Source organism: Phragmites australis, chromosome 2 (assembly GCF_958298935.1).
Source record: "Phragmites australis chromosome 2, lpPhrAust1.1, whole genome shotgun sequence".
NCBI lineage: Eukaryota > Viridiplantae > Streptophyta > Magnoliopsida > Poales > Poaceae > Phragmites > Phragmites australis.
Window position 1 is genome coordinate 46,827,705 of NC_084922.1, and position 19,639 is coordinate 46,847,343.

Genomic DNA, 19,639 nt, shown 5'->3' on the forward strand with positions numbered 1-19,639 from the left:
TCACATTCACCCGCTCTTCAACCAAACGCCTCAAAAATATGGATGATCATCTTACATCCAACCTCATCCCAGCAACCAAACTCACCCTAAGAGATTTTTTTAAACACTGTTACAACTCGTGGATACACGTTCACACTCATATCACACGTACGCACTCGTGTAACACCTATTAAGATCAGAGATACGAAGTTTAAAGATTACAAAAATCACTATATGTGCCTCGCTGTCAATAGTTACATCGTCTACCAATAAAAAAAATCCATCTTCATAAGACACACCAGTAAAAATCTAGAATTTAATCCCTAATAAGCAAAGGTATAACCATACATGCCGATGATCGGTTCTCAAGACTAAGAGAAATTGCTACTACGGCCACAGAAATAGAAGAGATTGCCCACAATGCCACTACAGACTACAGAAATGGTGCTCAGGTGCAGCTGGGTCGTGCTAACCCGGCCGGCCCAACTTCGGGGAACGATACGAGTACGTAGCAACAAAACCTGCCCTGCCGGCCCCGCCAATTTACGATTTCCACGGGCCGAGGAGAGCAGAGCAAGGCAGGCCGGCGAGTCTCGTCCGGGCGGGGCCGCGGGGTTTCCGACGTCGCTATGGGCTCATCTGCCGGTCCGTCCCGCGGCGCGCAAAAGACCGAGCAGCAGCCGAGTTGCCGTCCCACGGGATCGCGGCGTGGAGCCAGCAATCCAGCATCCAACACCGCCGCCGGCGCCACTCACAGTCACCGGCCGCCGGCCAGCACACTTACAAACCGGAGATGCCAGCTAACGAGACAGGAGAGCAAAACAGCGGGGACATGGACATGGCATCGTAATGCATAGTGGAGTTGGCAGAGGAAGGGACTGATTCCTGTGAAGCAAACAGGTGAAGCCGAGCCGAGCGAGCAGCCCCGAGCTTTTAGCAGCTTGTGAAGAGGGAACTGAGAAGTTGCTGCCACAGGCGTACGCGCGCTGGCGACGCCTCGCCGAGCTACAGGCGCCACGGTCCCTCGCCGCCTCTGGCCACCGCGCTCTCGACGCACCGCCGCCGCCACGGGCGGGAGCGTCTCTAAAGTGGGAGGTGCGCGTGGATTTGATGGATGCTGACGCGGGATGCATGGCTAGCGGAGGTCGCCGGCCCGGAATATTTGCAAAAGACCCCCTGTCTACCTACAGCTACAAGTGAAGACGCTGATGAACTTCACCACCGATTGTTTTTGTCCTCTCCGATTTCATCGCCTCTGATATTTGTGCATGATACATAGATGTACGCTGCCCATAGAACGCAGGCGACCGAAGTTGTTGCCATTCGTCGCCTGTGCTTTGCCTGTCAACATGCGCCTACGCATATCACCTTTTGGAAACGATACGCATATCACCTTAATTATCACGTTAATTCATCTACTAACTAGCAGTCTAATTTCATGTCACCAGCAGCACCAAAGCTCTCAGTTCGTCACCATGTCTCATCAACCCAAGCAAGAGCACAGCAGATCATATGAACACGAAAATTTCATTAGAGCATACTTCTTTAGATTCATATTAAAGAAATAAGTAAAAAAAACATAAAGTGAGCGAATATATAAATATAGTATAAGAAATTAGTATAGATTCATACATAAATATAGTATAAGAAGAATATGTCATACTTGCGTAAGAATATACAAAATTGCATTTCTCATATCATTGCTCCAAAACGTTCAGGCACCACACGCTCAACAGATACAACGATCAAAGCTTACAGGAAATGCTGCCCGCGCGATCCAGTGGCCAGTGCACGCCTCAGCAGCTAAATTTGTCCGAAATCCAATGCTACAGCGTGCAGCGATCATTCAACTAAACTAATGAAGATGATCCTATATACTACAGCGAAAATCTAAACCGCAGACACAAAGACCACACAGTCCATGCTTGCCACAAAGCAGGATTCACTTCGTTGCGTCTCCAGCCCAAGCTGTGGCTGCTACTCGACAACGAACAGGCGCATTCAAGACTCCCACACCACTCCCTATTTCGCACTTCGCACACACGATACAAGCACTCCATGACTCGATCCGGCGGAGGGCACCACACCAAGCCTAGTTCAGGCGCTGCCTATGTACACAGCTTCCTCCTCGAAGCTCTCTCACAACACCGCACCGGACCACGTCCGACGCGTCCCTCCCGGCCTTCAGTACGCGTGGTTGGAGAGGATGGCCCTCCTGGCGCGGTGCGGGTGGAGCGCGCAGGCGCAGTGGACGGAGGTGAGGCTGAGGCACCCGCTGATGATGAGCGAGTGCCGCTCCGGGCACGTGTGCAGCGCCGGGAACGAGTCGCACACGGCCTGCACCGCTGGGGGCGTCAGCGCCGTGCACTGGCTGATGTTCAGGCTCGCCAGCCCGTCCCTGTCCCTGCCGCTCTTCACCGCGCCCCAGCTGCTCCGGGCTTTGCTCCTCACGCGGCTGTTCGCCGCCAGGGAGTACATGGCGCGGTCGGTGATGTTCTGGCAGTAGTACAGGCCCAGGGAACGCAGGTGAGGGCACCCGTTTGCCAGAGCGACCACGCTCTCATCTGGAGATCAGGCAAGAGAAAGGCCAAAGAGTCAAGTTTCAGATGCCTGACAGTGGCCAGAGAGATTACATTGCAAAACATATAAAATCGACCTAACAATCAACAGAGAGTTAAACTAGGAAATATGCACCTAAGAGTCCAAGACAGCATAAACCACCTAACACCAAACACTTCAACGAAAATTACCTGTTATAAGAACACAACCACACAAGTCCACAGCCCTTAGTTCGGGGCATCCCGATGCCAAGCTGATCACTCCCTTGTCAGTGATACTATCACACCAACCCAGGTTTAACGATTGCAGATGACTACAGTTACAGGCGATAGCCTGCATCAAAATTGTAGAGATTAATGGAAGCTCATGCAAAACAATGCTATATCAGCTTAAGTACCTGCAGTGCTCTGTCGGAAGCTGCCCTCACGCACCCGCACAGATTCAAGCATTTGAGGTTCTTGCACTGACTAGTGAGGTAGACTAAAGCTGCGTCACTGAAATTTGAACACCCGCTGATGTTGAGTCTTGTAAGATGAGGGCACCCATGTGCCAGAGCATACAAGGACCGGTCACTAAGCCTAAAGCTTCTGCTAAGATCCAACTCGCATAAATCATGGCAGTAGTTTGCCACAGCCTCCACTCCACTGTCTTCAAGCTGCGGTTTGATTTGCCGTAGAGATAGAACTTGCAGCTTCGTAAATTTGCGAGACAGCAATATCACTAAGTCATTCATGTGGTCCTGGCACCTGAAAATGACACTTTGTATGGTCAATGACACTTTCTTTTCAAGAAGTGGTCAAAATATGTTCAAAAAGACCACAAGGTTATCTATGAACTATGTAGTATAAACTAATCATCATTGGTACAGTATTATCCAATTTTATTACTTCAGAGTTTACTTTTGTGTAGCAAAAAAAGAAATTGTAGCGCGGAATATGAAAGAAACAAAGCACCATATCTCATTCAAAATTCATAGTTCGTAAGTAGGATGTGGAAGTTATAAAAGTAGAACATTGTATGATATTCTGTCATGTCATAAAAATAGAACATTGTATGATATTCCATTATGTCAGAAGACCATTTGCGCACCAGTTCTTCTCGATGGCGAAAAAACTACATAACTATTCCATTCCATGAATCAAAAGGCATTACACTGCACTAAAATTAGACCTTCAAGTGAAAAGTACGGCCCATGGAGACTACATGTACTGAATTTTGGTTGCCATACGCCCATACCATGGAAATGGGCAATCGGGAATCATTCAAACAAGCTGTAGAACTATGTTGAACATTTATAGCTAACAACTCACGTTATCAGAATGCTTACAGATTACAGAAATAGCAAATAGCAATGCTGCAATAAACATTATGATCATCATATTAAGATATCAACAGATCTCAGAAACTGAAGACAGCAGAATAACTGATCTACTACTGCATCCCCAATCTCTAGTATTGAAATGTGTCAGTTCTTATCTTAATATTTGATGAACTCGTCTTCAGAACATAACACATATCAAAATAAAGAGGACATATCTGAAAGGCAAAATTCTAACCATGAGAGTGAAAGATTTGAGACTCCCCATCCTAACGCATCACGCCACCCTGTGCATACACCAGAGGCTACGATGACCATCTTGTCATCTCCAACTATTGACATAATCCGCAGGAGCAGCTCCATGGGAAGGTCCTTCCAACCTGTCAAGGTGGTTCCAGTGCCAGCATTCTGAGCCTGCCCACTCACCCCGCAACTATAATCCATAAGGTCATTGAACGAATTGTTCAATTCCGCGCTCACTGGCTGCGCACTATCCATTTTCATGATATCCGTAGTCCCAAGATAGAAGTTACAGAGCCAATCCTTTTCCGAGAATCAAAAGGCAAATTAACCTGCAACAATCACGATAGTCGTCAAAAGACCTGCAGTCCTACACTGAAGTCATTTGCAGCTGTACTTAGCAAAGATGCAGTCTTAGATCCTTTCATAAGAACTGCAACAAGATGCGGTATGCACCAGAAACAATAGTGTAACACAAACACCCAAGTCTGAAGTCCTCACTGTGGAACAGCACTTTATTGATCAAGGTGGCATTTATATCTAAACAAATCAAGCTAAACCAAAAGGGAATACCAACACAGAGATGCAGGCCTGCAGCACCAAAGATCTTCAGCAGAAGAGAAAAAAAAAACTAGCTACCAAAAAACTGCAAAGCTACAAGGAGCAGTCTTGATAGAGTTCTGCGTCAAAATGGCAATCTTGTAGCAGGGAACCTCCTAAACAACCGCACGGAGCGCACAAAGAGTCTGTTCGAAACGATTAACTACTTTTGATCTACAAACTTACTGTAACCACGTCTAAGACGGAATTTTCTAAAGCCAAACCCCTTCGGAATAATGTCCCGGGGGGGGGGGGGGATCCGCGGCTGCGATGGAAAAAAAAACCCAAATCTCTGGGAGCTAAATGGTGACAAATCCAACCTCCAAGCAGAGAGGAGCATGGTGCCACTGTGCCAGTATCGGAGTGATAGGTATCTCCAAGAAAACAACTCCAAAACCCCCAGCGTTGCAGTAGCTTTCGCGCACAGACAGCCACAGAAAAGACCACGAAAAGAAATGTTACGGAGAAAAGGCTCAATGATTCATAGGGAAACCCCAGAAAACCACGAAAAACTCAGCCTTTGGAGGCAATCTCACCCTCGAGCAGGCTAGACATCCCAAAACAAAACCGAGAGACACCAATTCGCAGGAGAGAAAACAGAAGGATGCGAACTTTCTGCTCACCTAGTCCAAGAAGCGAAGAAGCGCTACTGCCTGCCTAGAACCCCCTAATCGCGAACAGAAGGATCGCAAATGATAATTTTAGTCGCAGTTGTGGACTAGCGACTGCCTGGGGACGGAGCACGGCGGGGTTCTAAATAGAGGGGGATTGGGGGGGAGAGGCTCGAGGTGGCGGGATGGGCACGTGGCGGGCGGAGACGGGGCCGGGCACATCTGCGGTGGCGTCAGGAGGGCGACGGCTAGGGCCCCCGGGATTTTTATCCCCTTGTTTTCTGTTCTCCGGATGCGGGGACGGGAAAACGGGATGAGTGCGCCGTCCGGACCCGCAGCCGCAACCGAAACGTCTGGAACGCGTCGGATCCTCTGCAGACTAGAGTTGAGCCTTTTCACTGCGCCGGGCTTGGGCTCTCGACTCTGATTGGCGGGCCGGGCTTGGGCTCTAGGCTCTAAATGCTGGGCCGGGCTTGGGCTGGCTGATTTCTCCGCGGAAATATACCCACCGGTTAGACTCAAACGACTATGTAGCAGTGCAGCAGTTTGTTACTTTGTTTGAGGGAAAAAGTACCACTTGGAGTATCTCCAATAGTAAAGACAGATGTTATCTGTAAAGTTATATATGTCATTAATAGATAGTATAATAATTAATTTCTTTAATAGTATAATTATAGTATTATTTATAAAAATTAATATGGGTCCACATACAATATACTATAATATCATTGTAGTTAATGAGTAGACTATCTACTGATAAGTAGATTATTTTCTCTTTCTTAGTTTGTTCTCTCATTTACATAGAGGAAAATCGGACATTGCCTTTCTTATAACTAGCTTATATGAATTGTTGAAGACTTCATAAAGGAAAAAAAAGGCTCTATTTAACCACTCAACTTGCAAAACTAGGTCAATCAACCTCATATGACGATTTTGAAGATGGTTTCGACACCCTAGCAAGTGGATGCAATGTAACGATTATTGTTCAAAAATGTTTTAAATAGTAAGTAGATTTTTTGTTACTTTTTTCTTCTCCTTTCTATTTTCCCCTTAGTAACATAAATAACTCCCACTATTTAAAAAGAAATGCAAAGTGGCAACCACGTCATCACCATGTGGCAGGCTACCAGCATGTATTATAAAAAGGAAGTGGAAAATGGAATATAAGAAGAAAATGGTAGCTTAAAAACAAAACAAACTTCCCATTGTTTAAAATATTTTTTCATCACCATGTGGTAACCACAGTAGAGAAACCAACTTCAAAAGCATCATATGGGGTGTATTAACCCAGTTTTGCAATATTGAGGTGTTGGATAGGCATTTTGTTTTAAGGTTATGTAGTCGCACCATCAAACTTCAGATTTCATATGGACTTCTCCCTTGTTCGAGGACCTAACTTTTCAACATCTCTGATCATACAACATGAATTTGGATATGTAACACTGTTTTGTTCTAGCTTCCTGCTTACGATAAGTATGGATTTAATATTTTATGGCATTTAACGAATAATAACATACAACTAGTACGGGTTGCAAAAACTCAGCAAGCATATCACAAGCCACGTGAGAATAAGGATACTATACAAAATGTTTCTTCCAGCATTTCACCTTGTTGCTTATCTCAATCAAACTTAGTATTATCATTATCATTGTTTCATAAGTTAGTATTGAAAACCTCAACACAAATACATTGTATGATCCATTTTTATAGGCCACAAGGCTCCTCAATTCTTCAACCTCTGAGACATTTCACTATACCAATCTCGAGGCTTGCTATTTCATAAGTTAGGCCTGTAAAACGTCGACACATTTACAGTGTACCTCATCTTTGTAGGCCAACATAAGGCTCCTCTTTAAAACTTTTCAGTCGATATTCACCATGTTTACCTCAACCAGGCTCCGCGGTATGTAGTCATCACTGCATCATAGGCTAAACGTCAAATGACTTATTTGAAGTTTCACCCTGTCTATCTCGATCAAAATCAGTATCATGGTTAACACTACTTCCAAAAGTTTAGAACTTCGACACGTATACATTGTATACCTCATTTTACAGCCCAATCCTCCAAAGCTTCTCTCCGAAACGTCCCATTTGATGTTTTGACCCTGCCTCTTATATAGATCAGCCTCACCGTTCCGTAATTCTTCCAAACACGCACTGTAATCGTACAGCCAGAAAAAGGTTCACATGACCTCAAAGCTAAGGCCATCCGAGGGGCAGTCCAAATTCAATGAACTTAGACCAGGCTGCATGAGACGAATCATGCCTCGTTTGATTGATTGATTGATCGCTAGAGCCAAACGATACCGGAAGTTCTACTTGCTCCCTAGTGGCCAGTGTCACTCATCACTCACTAATCATCAAGTTTTACCAAACTTTTTGGAGCACAAAATCAAGATGCGGCGGTAATAGAAAAATAATGGTTATCGTGATAACCGTTTGAAATTCAGCGAAAATTCGTCAAAATTTATTCGATCAAATTTGAAATTCGACGAGAATTCAGATCGAATCGACCGAACAATAACCACTCGTTTTGCACTGGTTACTAAACGGTTTCACGATTTATCAAGCGTATTTTCTGAATTTTTCATATTGTTACTAACCACTCAGTTTTATCGGTAACTGTGTAGTGTAATGTGTGTTGTACTAAAAAAAGAAGACACATTTGTATATAACACGTCTTCCTTATGTTTGTTAAAAGAAAATAAACTCACTGACAATCTACACTCCACTAATACTTGGCTACGAAACATAGCCTAAATGAGATCAGTTGTCTCCTGCTCTGGCCATGAACCTAACCACGAATCTAGCCCAAATTACTTGGCATTCCCCCGGAGCTCCTAAAGGCTCGCTCGACAGGCAACGTGGTGTTAAGATCACCAGCATCGCGGAAGATTACGTATTAGTGAACCAAAATCGCATGCCCTGTGGGCTCAATTTACGGTATACTAGCTTCTATCCATTGCTCAAGGCAAACATCGGATGATCCGTCGAGCAAAGTAGCCACAAGCATGGTTCTTTGCTCTTATTTTGTAGTTGTAGCCAGCAGTAATGGTTATCTGCCCATGTCATCGATCTGGCGATTTGACCTCTGGTTATCTGCCAATGCCATCGATGCGGCGATTAGACCTCTTCAGTAACCCTTGGTTGAGCACTCATCGGCTCGAATTTAGGTGCTTGTTTTCTTGTTAATACAATCCATCTAGTTTCTCGTGGCTAGAAAACAGATGCCGGCATCTTATCCAGTATGACAGAGACTTGCCAATTCCACGTCCACCATGCAAGTTGTAGATTGTGCTAGGTCATGCAAATGTGACAAGCTAGAGATAAATCCCAGTTACCAAAGCCAGACTCTGACGTATAGGGGACTCCCATCGGCCCATCCTATCTGCGGATGCATAGTTACAATCCGAATTGCTTGTTTCTCCAGCTATAGGTTGATCGGTAGCTTACAAGATGGGAATGCTTGGACAAGAACGATCAATGCGTGCGGATCAGAAACTCTCAGGCTACCGACGGCATTCCTGAAAATGTCAGCAAGTTACTCATTACAATACATGACATCAGCACAAGAGAGCATCTATTTTATCCGAGGACAATATATCAACTACTAACAAGAACAGCGTGAACAGAGACTTGCGTCGTCACCAATTTTTGTTTGGCCCCTGAAGACAAGTTTGCTCCTAGCTAGATGCGATTGAGACCCATCGCACTAGGCTGTGGAATGGTGGTAAAAATATTTGGTTAAACAGTTTGGGAATTTGGCCCGATACTCTCTCCAAGTTGGTTAGAGTCCTTATAGTAGAACTTGTACATGCAAGTTCGAGTCACAGGCTCAGTAGTCAGTACAGACTCTCATATTTATAAAAACAGTTATATATATTCTTAGCGTCTTGACATTATATTATTATAGAGATTAAAAGTTGTACCTATTTCATTAAAAAAACAATTTGAGAATTTGTCCCAATAGTCCCTTCAATTTGAAGTTGTCCTAATAATCCATTCAATTTGAAGTGATGAGACATACGTTCCCGCGGTTTATACCTTTTAGTGTTTAATATCAATAGGATTCTTTGTGATTGTTTTATTAAGGAAATGAAAGAATGGTTCCTTGTAAGTAACCTTGCAGGTGGGGCTTATTGCCATAAAATATATGAATAAGTCAAAGAAAATTATAGGTGGAAAAACAAAGAAAGAAATAAAATGTCACGTGTTATACCATAAATTATATCTAGCCCTTAAACATATTAGATCATGTCTACTAGGATTATTTTCCGGGTTGTGGCCAGCCCCAAATCCACCAAGCTCGCCGCAAACTAATTTAACTGGTTTGTAGCTGGCCACTAAATAAACCACTCCGCTTGCATGCATTTCGCGGCCTTGGCGGCAGAACCACATAAACCCGCATGACCACAAGCAGCGGGCTTGCTTGCCCGCTGCTGCTTCACTTGTTTGCCAAATAGAACTATGTACTAATTATATTGAGTATTGCTGCTAAAAAATAATTTTTTTTTTTGGAAAAACAACAGATCAGAAAAGGCATGAACATTCAGAATAGTTATCATTCTATCGTCAATAAATTAATCAAACATTATTGGATATATTATCATCATCGAGATGAACAAGAACTATTAGCTTTGTTCAGCAGGACAACTCGATATCTTACAGGGGTTTCTGAATACGATAAAATCCCTAGTATGGCACTGGAATAATCTTGATAAAAGTTTAGAATCAGAAATCTTTTGACACTAACAAAGCATCTTCTTCCTCCAAGCACCTTCTTTCTTCAAATCTGCAAAGTTCAAAAACAATTTTTTTTTTATCAGAACTGCAAGTCAGTCTGCAATGCGAAGTCTAAACATGCGTAAAAATTATTGCTAAACCGGTAAACAAAGTGTACCTTACTACTATATCAGTTAAAAGCAAATCTATAGCTACATGATCTCAGGCCCATTTCTGGAAGGCCTGCACCAAGTCCACTACATGCATAAAAATGGACAAAATTACCTTAATTTAGGGTAGAGAACTCTGATTGCAAAACATTTAGATTCAGAATAACAAGGAACAGAATGAAACAGAGAGACTTTATATGCAAGTTCGTCTGCTAATAATTTTACTCTCTATAGGATTCAATTCGCGACTTGAGTCCAATTAGTGCCACAAAACAGGGCAGATCACAAGAACTGATTAACTAATGAGAGTAGAAGAGGAGGCAGCGGCGGCGGAATACGGCAGCCACACCCAGAGTTTGGGGGCGAATGACGAAGTAGGAGACGGTGGACTGACTGAGGAGCAGAAGGATGAGCTGCGGCAGCGGAGAGGGACCAGAGGAGTACGAGCTGTGACGGCGGAGAGGAAAAGGCAGCGACGTTGTTATTTTGCCAAAGCGAGTCGACGAGATCGTTCAGTACCTACAGGTGCCGTTTGGATTATGGGAGATGACGGGTGGGAATGGGAAATAGCGGGTGGGATGAGTTTAATCTAATATTTGGTTTAAGTATGGAAAAAGAAGAAGGTTTGAGAGTGGGATATGGAGATCTCTTATTTCACCCATTTTATCTCAGCGGAAGATATGAGTTATGGACAGGAAATAAGCGGTGAACCAAATTAATTCTGTTCCTCATCTTTTTTGAGCCCTCGCCACATTCATCACCGAATTTGTCGTTGTCCGATGCGGAAAGTGATGGGCAAGCGTGCGCTGTGTGGAGGATGACAGGGCTCACCTTCCCACAACAGCAGCGAAGTCTTGTCCAGTCGCTCATCCAAGCATTTAGTATGCTGGGATGAGACCTTGTTTCGATCCCCATCACAGGTAATACGGCTAGGGAGGCACATCTGAGATGTTAGCGTGGAGCTTTGTGGGTGTCGACGAAAGGGCTTGGTGTGTGTTATCGAGGGTGTGGTCAGCCATCAACCCCGCTGCTGCGCAGCATGCTGCATGTGCCTAGATTTGCTCTCTTTTTTTACTTGTAGTTTATCTTGTCTGTAATTCTTATCCCGTGTCATGGTAAAAGCCCAACGGAAGCTACATGACGGGGTCGGGGCCCATAGCAATGTTGCTCAATTCTATAGAAGTGATCGAGTTTTGCGTTTTTGATTTGTTCAGCAGAGATGCAAGGGTATTTTGGTCCTTTCAAGTTTCAATCTTAAACTCAAACCCAACGTACCTAAATATAGAAATAATATTAGAATTTAGTATCCTTCTTCCAAACCCACAGCTTCATAACCCTTCTCATTTTCCTGTCCCTATCCCATCATTCATCCAAACGGCACCGCAGGTCTTTGAGGGTTTTTGTGGGCTTCGTTCTTCCCCAGCCCAAACCATTTCGTGGGTATTTTTGTGGGGCGGGCTGGTGGACTTCGAGAAATACCTGCCCCGCTTGCACCCCTGCTTGTAAGCATCAAAGATTCAAAGCTGCCGCAAGAATGAGCCTTGCTCTGCTATGTTCTTCAGATTCCCCAGCTAAAGAATTGTTTAACTAAGCTCAGCTTCAGCTCCACACAAACATCAAAATTCCACATCACTTGCCAATACCGTCTAATTGTAGGAAATACCTTCAGACTTGTTTTCAAAGTTGTAGTAGTGGAAAAACACATTTTCTCTAGTATACACACCTTCAGTTTTGCAATAAAAAGCTCCCATCTGCTTTTCTTGAACATAAACCGCTACTCTTTGTAAGTTCCTTCCATGACGGTACATGCAAAATCTGCTCTCTTTTCTAGTCAGAAGGCATCTAGCTCCTTCCTAATCCAAATCATCGGAACAGTTTGGCCGGCTAATGACGGTTCAGAATACTCAACACTTTCCTCTCAGCAGAAAAGGACGGCATTACGATTGTAGGGGCTGGAAAGGGACGACAGATAGCAACTCCCAGGCCTATTCATTGCTTTTAAGCATGATTGGAGCCATGAGGGTACCTCCAACGAGTGCCCCAAATTCAGCTGCCGCATCACTGTATGTCCTTTTGCCGATGTATACGCCGGCGAAGGGCTCCAACAGAGTCTGCAAAATCGATTTTACTGGTGCTACAGGGAAGCGGCTTCCATCGGCAATTTTAGAGATGGATACGGAAGCCCGTATCACTGTTCATGGGTATGCGTGTGGATCCGGAGGGAGGAGGAGAGTAATGTAAGGTAGAAAATAGGGTAGCTGTTGGAGATAGAAAAAATAAAAGATATTATAATAATATTAGGGAATACTTTAATAGTTGTATAGTGGTTGGATTTTTAATTAGGTGTTAGAGATGGTCCGACTCTCGTCAGCTCATTATCGACAAAAACTGGATCAACTCAGATGAGGAAAGAAAAACGAGAAGAGAATCCAAACATCTTATCATGATCAGGAAGATGTTCTGCGCACAAACTCTGTATCTAACACGCTGCGAAAATCAAGGCTCTTGATTCCGGGTCGATCTGCCGATCGTTGCTTGGCCAGGGTACCGGAGAGAGACTACCTACGATGATCTAAGTAATTTTCTTTCATTAAGAAGAAGGCACCTGACTTCAAGTCGAAGAGGGCTTGAACCTAGCTGGCAGGGGGTGTAGACTCACACATCCAACCGACTAAGTGTCACGATCCCAGTTGATCCAAGCACACAAATATCACACAGGAGTACTCAAATCACCCAGATCAATCCAACCGAATGCATATATAGCCAGCTCAAGAGTTCTATTCTTCGATGAAGCCGTATCATTGCTTTTTTTTTTAGAGTAAGCCGTATCATTGCTGCTGCTGCTCTTTATGAACTACGCTGCAATCTTCCTTGGCCCAAGGCAGGTCCAGCCCACCTCCTTTATGGCCCACTGGTCAGCCCAATGGTAGCACCGGAAGCTTGTTCCTGACACTAAGCTAGTCTCGGTTCTTTACACCACCCTTCCTATCATTTTCGCCCCAAAAGGTAACTTGATGGAGAAACTAAACGAAAAGAGGTTAAAGAGCTGCCTAATTTGGACGTTCTTCATTTTTGGCAGATGTACATGGTGAAGAGCTGAACAGTGTCTTAAATTAGTGTATTCTATCAGCATGGTTGGCAAGGCAGCTCAATGAAAAGGTCACCACACAACCCAGCTCACTCAGCTTTACATCCTGAAGTCCAAAATCTTCAACAGCTAGTCAGCTACACAGTGACAGTACACGCGAGCATAACTGAAAGGCCAGGAAGCACCAACGGACAACACCCTGAGAAGATGGCATTTCATTTACAAAGAGAAGCAAAAATGCAATAAGGGGAGACGTAGTAATTCCCCAAGTACACACCGTTATATGGGTAGAAGAAGCAAACCAAAGAAGGGGGCGAAAGGAAAGGGAGGAAAAAGAGAGTAACAAGTGCTACAATTTCACATGTGCTCTGAGTTTAATTCGTACGGGCGGCAACGCAGGATAAGAACTTCAATAGTTTGCTCTCAAGACAGGATTTTCCTTTGACTACTACATCACTTTGTAAAATGTGGGATGAATTGTCGGGACAAATCCCTGATATGCTCATTTTCTGACTCTATAAGACGGACAACCTGCTTACCCAGAGAGAAAGAACTTGTGGTTATAACACATTAAGCCAATATCACTCATGATTTTATCAATAACAACACAAAAATAGATGTTTTTCCAAACCAACCTCTCCCATAGAAGGCCGCTGCTCTGGGTTTGTCCTGACACAAAGATATGCAGCTCTGGCTAGATGATACAACCCATATGTATCGTATGTATCTTTAATGCGATCATCAATTAGTTCGTGAAGTGCAAGACTCTCAACCAACGGCTCTGCCTGAAAAAAATTTGAGGTGTTGCAAATTAACTTGAGCAGGTGTATTTAAGCAGATTGACAAAGCATTAAGCAGAATTTACTAGGAAGCATGAATACCCATTGCAATATATGTGTGCAGTGTCCTCCAAATTCATCAAGTACCTTGCGACCCGATATCAACTGGAAAAGAACAATCCCAAAAGCATAAACATCTGTTCTGACAGAAACTATGCCATATTCAGCATACTCAGGCGCCAAGTATCTGATGGACATGACAAGAAATTGCTGGCACTGTTAGAACATACATGATAGCACAAAACGGAAGGATGAGATGACAACATTGCAAGAATTAGAGAATGTGCAGACCCTGATTGCCCCAGAATCCTTGTCATGATGGAATCATTGCCAGCCTTCCATTTTGCAAGACCAAAGTCCCCAAGCTGTGAAAGATAGAACTAATACAATCAGAATGCAAAAGACGTTTGCATCTTCACATGTACTGGTGAGTAGTGAGGTCTGGTACTCTCCATATTACCATAGGAACAAAGTCATGTGTCAACAGTACATTGCTTGGGCGCAAATCCCGGTGAATGATTGGGCCGGCACGGCACTCCTCGTGTAGAAAACGCAACCCTTTTGCTATACCAAGGGCAATAGCATGCCTATTGTGCCACTCTAGTAAGTTTGATGTTTTATCTGTTTCACAGAGTAACAAGAGCAATAATAATTAGTCTGTCACCATCTTCACAGGTATGAATTCATTTCATAAATATAAACTGAACACGTACCAAATAAATGCCACTCGAGGGAATTATTGCATATATACTCATAAACCAAGATGTTGTAGCTTTCTTTGCAGCAGTACCCAAGCAGCATGACAATATTTTGATGCCGGGCAAAACTGAGAACGTGCACTTCAGAGAAGAACTCAGTATATCCCTGTGAGCTAGCTTCTTTGCGCAACTTGGCTGCAATGACCTGGCCATCCTTGAGCTGGCCCTTGTACACATGCCCAAATCCACCCTCACCCAGCAATTGCTCCTTTGAGAAGTCAGATGTTGCCGCTTGAATCTCTGAGAAGGGGAATTTCATGGACTCCTTGATGTAAAGAACTGATTTTAGCCCGCAACCAGTGCACAGAATTGGTCTTTCTGATGGATCATATGGGGAGCTCATGTTTGCTTCAAAGGATTTTCCTGTAATAATCACAAGAGTACAGATATGGTAAATGGGGTGTGAAATAGCAATTATCGGTAGGCTCCAGCAAAGTTGCAGTTATTCTTTGTAACTTTCAGGAAATGTTGTTCCTGAGTTCCACAAGGACTAGTTTCCACAAATATTCTTTATTTCTTTTAAGTACTATGTGACATAAAGGCCTGTTTAGAAAGGAGGTTATTGGATCCAAATCCATAGGACTTAGCACAAATAACTAAATCCTGAAAATAATTGCCGGAGACCCCACTCTTCCAAACAGGTCTTAAGTAGTTTTCTATCTTCTATTTTGTGCACTGGTTTTTTAATGAGTTACAATGTCTTATTTCAACATTTGAGCAATGTAAACAGGCTACTAGTATTTTTTTTCATTTCTCTTTAGCGAAGCAACATATCATACCATTAGCCAAGGATTCAGTATCGTCAATTGTGAGAGATATGCCGCTCATTGATTGCATCAAGTATGGCATGCTGCTGACAGCCACGCTGGAGCCCTCATGGATCTTGTGGTTGCTTAGAGAAGCAAAGTAACTTACAGGGGATGACTTGATCGACAATCTGTGAGTGTCAGCATCTAGTGCCTTGGAACTCATATCACGTGTCACTGCTAAATGTTGCAAGGCCTTCACTTCTCCTGTACTTTTGCTCGATGGATTCGTTCTTATTGACTTCAAGTGTATCACCGATGATAAGTTATCCTCAAATACTGCAACCTTGCAAGCTATGTGCTTTTCTAGGTGCCTGGAATCTCTCCTGAAGTGCCTATAAAATCACTATAAATCAATACTACCTCAAGCACCCAGACCAACATAGATATCAAAACTTCCTGGCAGGGTTAGTCTGTCAATAACGTTTGGACAAGAGATGATGCACAAACCTATCCAGGACAACCCAAGCAGCTTTGCTGGAATTCACTTCTTCAATAATGACAACCTTCGCAGGTGATCCAGGGGATACCTTGAGAGTCATATCAATCTGAATCAAGTTTTTGAGCGTCAGAATGCAACCATTATTTGAGTGTTGGTCATCTAAATAGTAAACCACCTTGTTATCAAGAAAGAAAAATGGGTAGATATGCTTCTATTTGTGTATGGAATAGAGATATGTAGGAATTTTTACCCCGACTTTGCGGAGCTCCTCTGCATCTTGGCGGAGCTTATTTTGGTATAATTCAGCTATTTTGTCAACCTGATCACGTAGGTATCTTTCACTCATCCCGGCAAAAGAATCGGTACATACTTTGGTTTGGTAGCCCACTGAACACACACAAAAAAGAAAAGAAAAGAAAATATCAGTTTCCAGTAAATTAAGATATTAATTTGAGTGTATCTACAGTATCAAAATGTCTTTGACAGACATGCTATCATTAGAATTCCATGTCAGATCACACAAATGCTAGAAAGACCATCATACTTGCGTACTTCCACTGGAATAGGATTCTATGATTGAGACAGGAAATTGTGTTCTAATTGTGCCCATATGAAATTATACATTCTGAAATGCATAGTTAATTTCAGAGTTTTCTGAACAGAAAACACCTCCTTTTCTGCTATTTTCTTTTATTTAGATCTTGCATTGCTGCCCTTCATTGCTGTGTTGTTATTACGCCATTTGTGAAGCACACATCAATTTTATAACCTACATGTGATGTGACGAAGACTAGACTGTGCAAATAGAAAGCAGTATTTTGTACTTCACTTGAATTGGAAGCATCTCAAGTTTTTTTCCTCTTTTTTTTTAAGTTGTAGGTAAGTTTCTCCTTCTTTTTTTTTCCTTCAGGAATCAGAGTTGTGTAGTAACAGTAGGGAGTTGCAAGCAGTAGCAATAGTCAATAGGGAAAGGGGATCAAGTCAAGGGGTAAGAGATGATCCTCACTCGGATGGGTGACGACGTGGAGCACGCCAAGCACGAGTAGGGAATCGCCGCCGCGCAGTATGTCCCCGCGATGGACCAACCCCTTGATCGCCGTTCTGATCTCGTCATCCCGGTGGTCCCGCGTCGCGTCCAGCGCCACCACTACCATCTGCGGCGGCGGCAGCAGCAGCGGCGACAGGACATTGGGTGTCGCCATCCCGCCCTGGGGAGTGGTGTATGCCGCCGACGACGACGCGGGGGTGGCATGGTCGTCCCCCGCGCCGATGATGGAGCACATGGACATGGGCGAGCTGAGCGGGGTGCTGGTGGCGCTGCTCCGCCGCCGCCGCGAACCCCTCCTGCTGCCGCCATCGTGGCCGCCCGGGAACGCGGTTATTAAGGCCTCGAGACGTCTGCGGGCTGAGTATATTCTGGAGATTACAGCGTACATTCGATCCTGCGGCAGGCGCGGGGGGCACCTCGAGGGCGCCGGCAGAGAATATATCCCGCGCTCCCATCGGCATTGACGGCGACCCGATGGCAGAATCGAGGCCGCGGCGCGGCGGCGAACCGCGGAAGCTTGCGGCTGTCGCGGCGCGGGGTGGACGGTTGCGCCGGCGGAATCAGCGAGAAAGCCGAGAGCGTTGGGCAGCAGACGGTTGGACTCGTTCTGAAATGTTAATTATAAATATGATATTGGATCCATACGCCTCCTAACCAAAGGCTCTGGCCTAGAACAACGGAGGAGGATCTGATGTCGCTCACTGACGTATAGGACTGAGTGTACATGTTAGTGATGAAATTATCGTGATGTTAATGTCAGAGATTTAGATTTAGAAAAGAAAAAAAACAATGTTACAAGATTAGAAAGACTAAATGTTAGTAACCGAAGTTAAAATCAGATAGAAAACATTCTATCAGTGCAGAAACCTACATAAGCATTTTAAATAATTTGTTGTCTATCTCATTTGAATTTTGGTCCGAAAATATTCCAGCAGTGCAGAATTGACAAGGTGCGATCGTCTTTTTAGTCTTCATAATCTTTTCAAGCTAGTTTGTGCTCCTGTTTAGAAAAAAAAATAACCTTTTTTGCAAGGTGACCATGCACATGCCAGGCGAAACACGGTTGTAGACTTGCAGTATTCTTTCAATCGTTCTTATAGGCATTTTAAATAACCAATTAAGCCACAAGGAAACTAACGCAACAACATGTATTCAGATGTACATGTAGAGATATATCCGTCAATAAAGCAGCAACAACACAATGTAAGAAGGAGCATTGTTTATTCAAAGAAGCAGAGCACAACTGAAACTTCTGCAGACGAAGTTTTCGCGGCCACTTAATATTACCAGACGGAACTATAGATGAACCATTTCAAGAGCAAGAAGTAGCTTGGCAACGTCAAATCCGAAGGACGCAAACAAGCATGCATGGAGGAGCGTTGGCATCTCTGGCAGACCTGGTGGGATCGGCCATGTACTTCGCTGGCGGCTCGCCGGCCGACGGGTTTGTCCCTGGAGATCACCATCTCCTACCTCGAAGCTGCCAGTGCAAACGTGCGTGAGTTCGATCTTCATCGATCAGACTATCTAGTTGGATAACATATTCATCAGTTAATGTATTTTAATTAATCACGAGCGCGCGTGCGTGCAGGAGGAGATCGAGAGGTCGAGGCGAGGGTTCTGGGCATCGGCGGGTCGACGGGGTGCGTGACCGTGGAGGTCAGGAGGAAGGGCACCGGCGAGGTGATCGCGCACGGCAGGCACACCAAGTATCTCGCCGCCTCCAGCAAACTGTGATCGATCTATCACTATCAGGAGCACCGTGCAGGGCATGCATGGCTGCGGACTACGAGCACTACTTGTCGTGTTGTGTGCCACGAGCGCAGTGCAGGCAGTTCGCATGCGCGCATTGGTGCAGACAAGTATGGGCTAAATAAGAAGACATGTAACTTTTTTGGACAACGAGAACCTCATTTCCATTACTTTTGATAACAGAATAGTTGAGTCTTACATCCAATGTATAGATCGCAAGTCTGATAACAGAAGAGTAAGAAACAGATAGGAGAGATTTACTAGCAAAAGCCTTAGAGACTAGAACACCCATAGTCTAAAAAGTACTATTAGAACATCACCGGACATAGACTTAGCAGACATAACGGGAGTAGATGAACAAGGTTCCAAGCAAGATCATCAACACATCAGGCAGACAGATGTTAGCCAAAAGAAGCTCGACAGACGACTGATGAAGGATCAACCAGCTTCAGTCAATCTTCATTCTCCTCCGTCTGCTGTTGTTCTTCTTCATCCTGAGGTGAGCTGGGTAGCATCAAGAAGACATGTAAGTATGTAACTACATGTCTACATGCCCCCAAGTGACGGTTGCACTGTACGCACGTAAATGTCACCAGGTAATTAAGAACGCGCAAGCGTACTATTCCATCCACCGTACGCCGACGTGGCTCTGGTGAACCTTTTTACCATGGGAAATGCTGTGCATACTACGACCCACGCCTACGACC

The 19,639-nt window shown here is 44.3% G+C and overlaps 2 protein-coding genes across 3 annotated transcripts; both read right to left on the bottom strand.

Moving 5' to 3' along the window:
- Nucleotides 1-1,657: 1,657 nt before the first annotated feature.
- LOC133909312 (F-box protein SKP2A-like) lies at nt 1,658-5,474 on the bottom strand. Its single transcript, XM_062351685.1, has 5 exons — nt 5,320-5,474; nt 4,095-4,428; nt 2,936-3,284; nt 2,730-2,871; nt 1,658-2,543 (listed from the first exon to the last, which is right to left on the bottom strand). Exons 2-5 carry the CDS (start codon nt 4,358-4,360, stop codon nt 2,164-2,166), a joined length of 1,137 nt encoding a protein of 378 aa, XP_062207669.1. The 5' UTR covers nt 4,361-4,428; nt 5,320-5,474; the 3' UTR covers nt 1,658-2,163.
- Nucleotides 5,475-13,500: 8,026 nt separating this feature from the next.
- On the bottom strand, nt 13,501-17,759 carry LOC133909313 (probable serine/threonine-protein kinase PBL18). Of its 2 annotated transcripts, none has more exons than XR_009908357.1 (10): nt 17,139-17,759; nt 16,383-16,519; nt 16,141-16,238; nt 15,664-16,025; nt 14,840-15,247; nt 14,587-14,747; nt 14,418-14,491; nt 14,169-14,313; nt 13,923-14,068; nt 13,501-13,818 (listed from the first exon to the last, which is right to left on the bottom strand). XR_009908357.1 is itself a non-coding variant. In XM_062351686.1 (10 exons), exons 1-10 carry the CDS (start codon nt 17,566-17,568, stop codon nt 13,741-13,743), a joined length of 2,043 nt encoding a protein of 680 aa, XP_062207670.1. In that variant the 5' UTR covers nt 17,569-17,758; the 3' UTR covers nt 13,501-13,740. The 2 variants fall into 2 exon arrangements, 1 of the variants encoding a protein (XP_062207670.1); XM_062351686.1 differs by having other exon boundaries at nt 13,923-14,072; nt 17,139-17,758.
- Nucleotides 17,760-19,639: the final 1,880 nt, after the last annotated feature.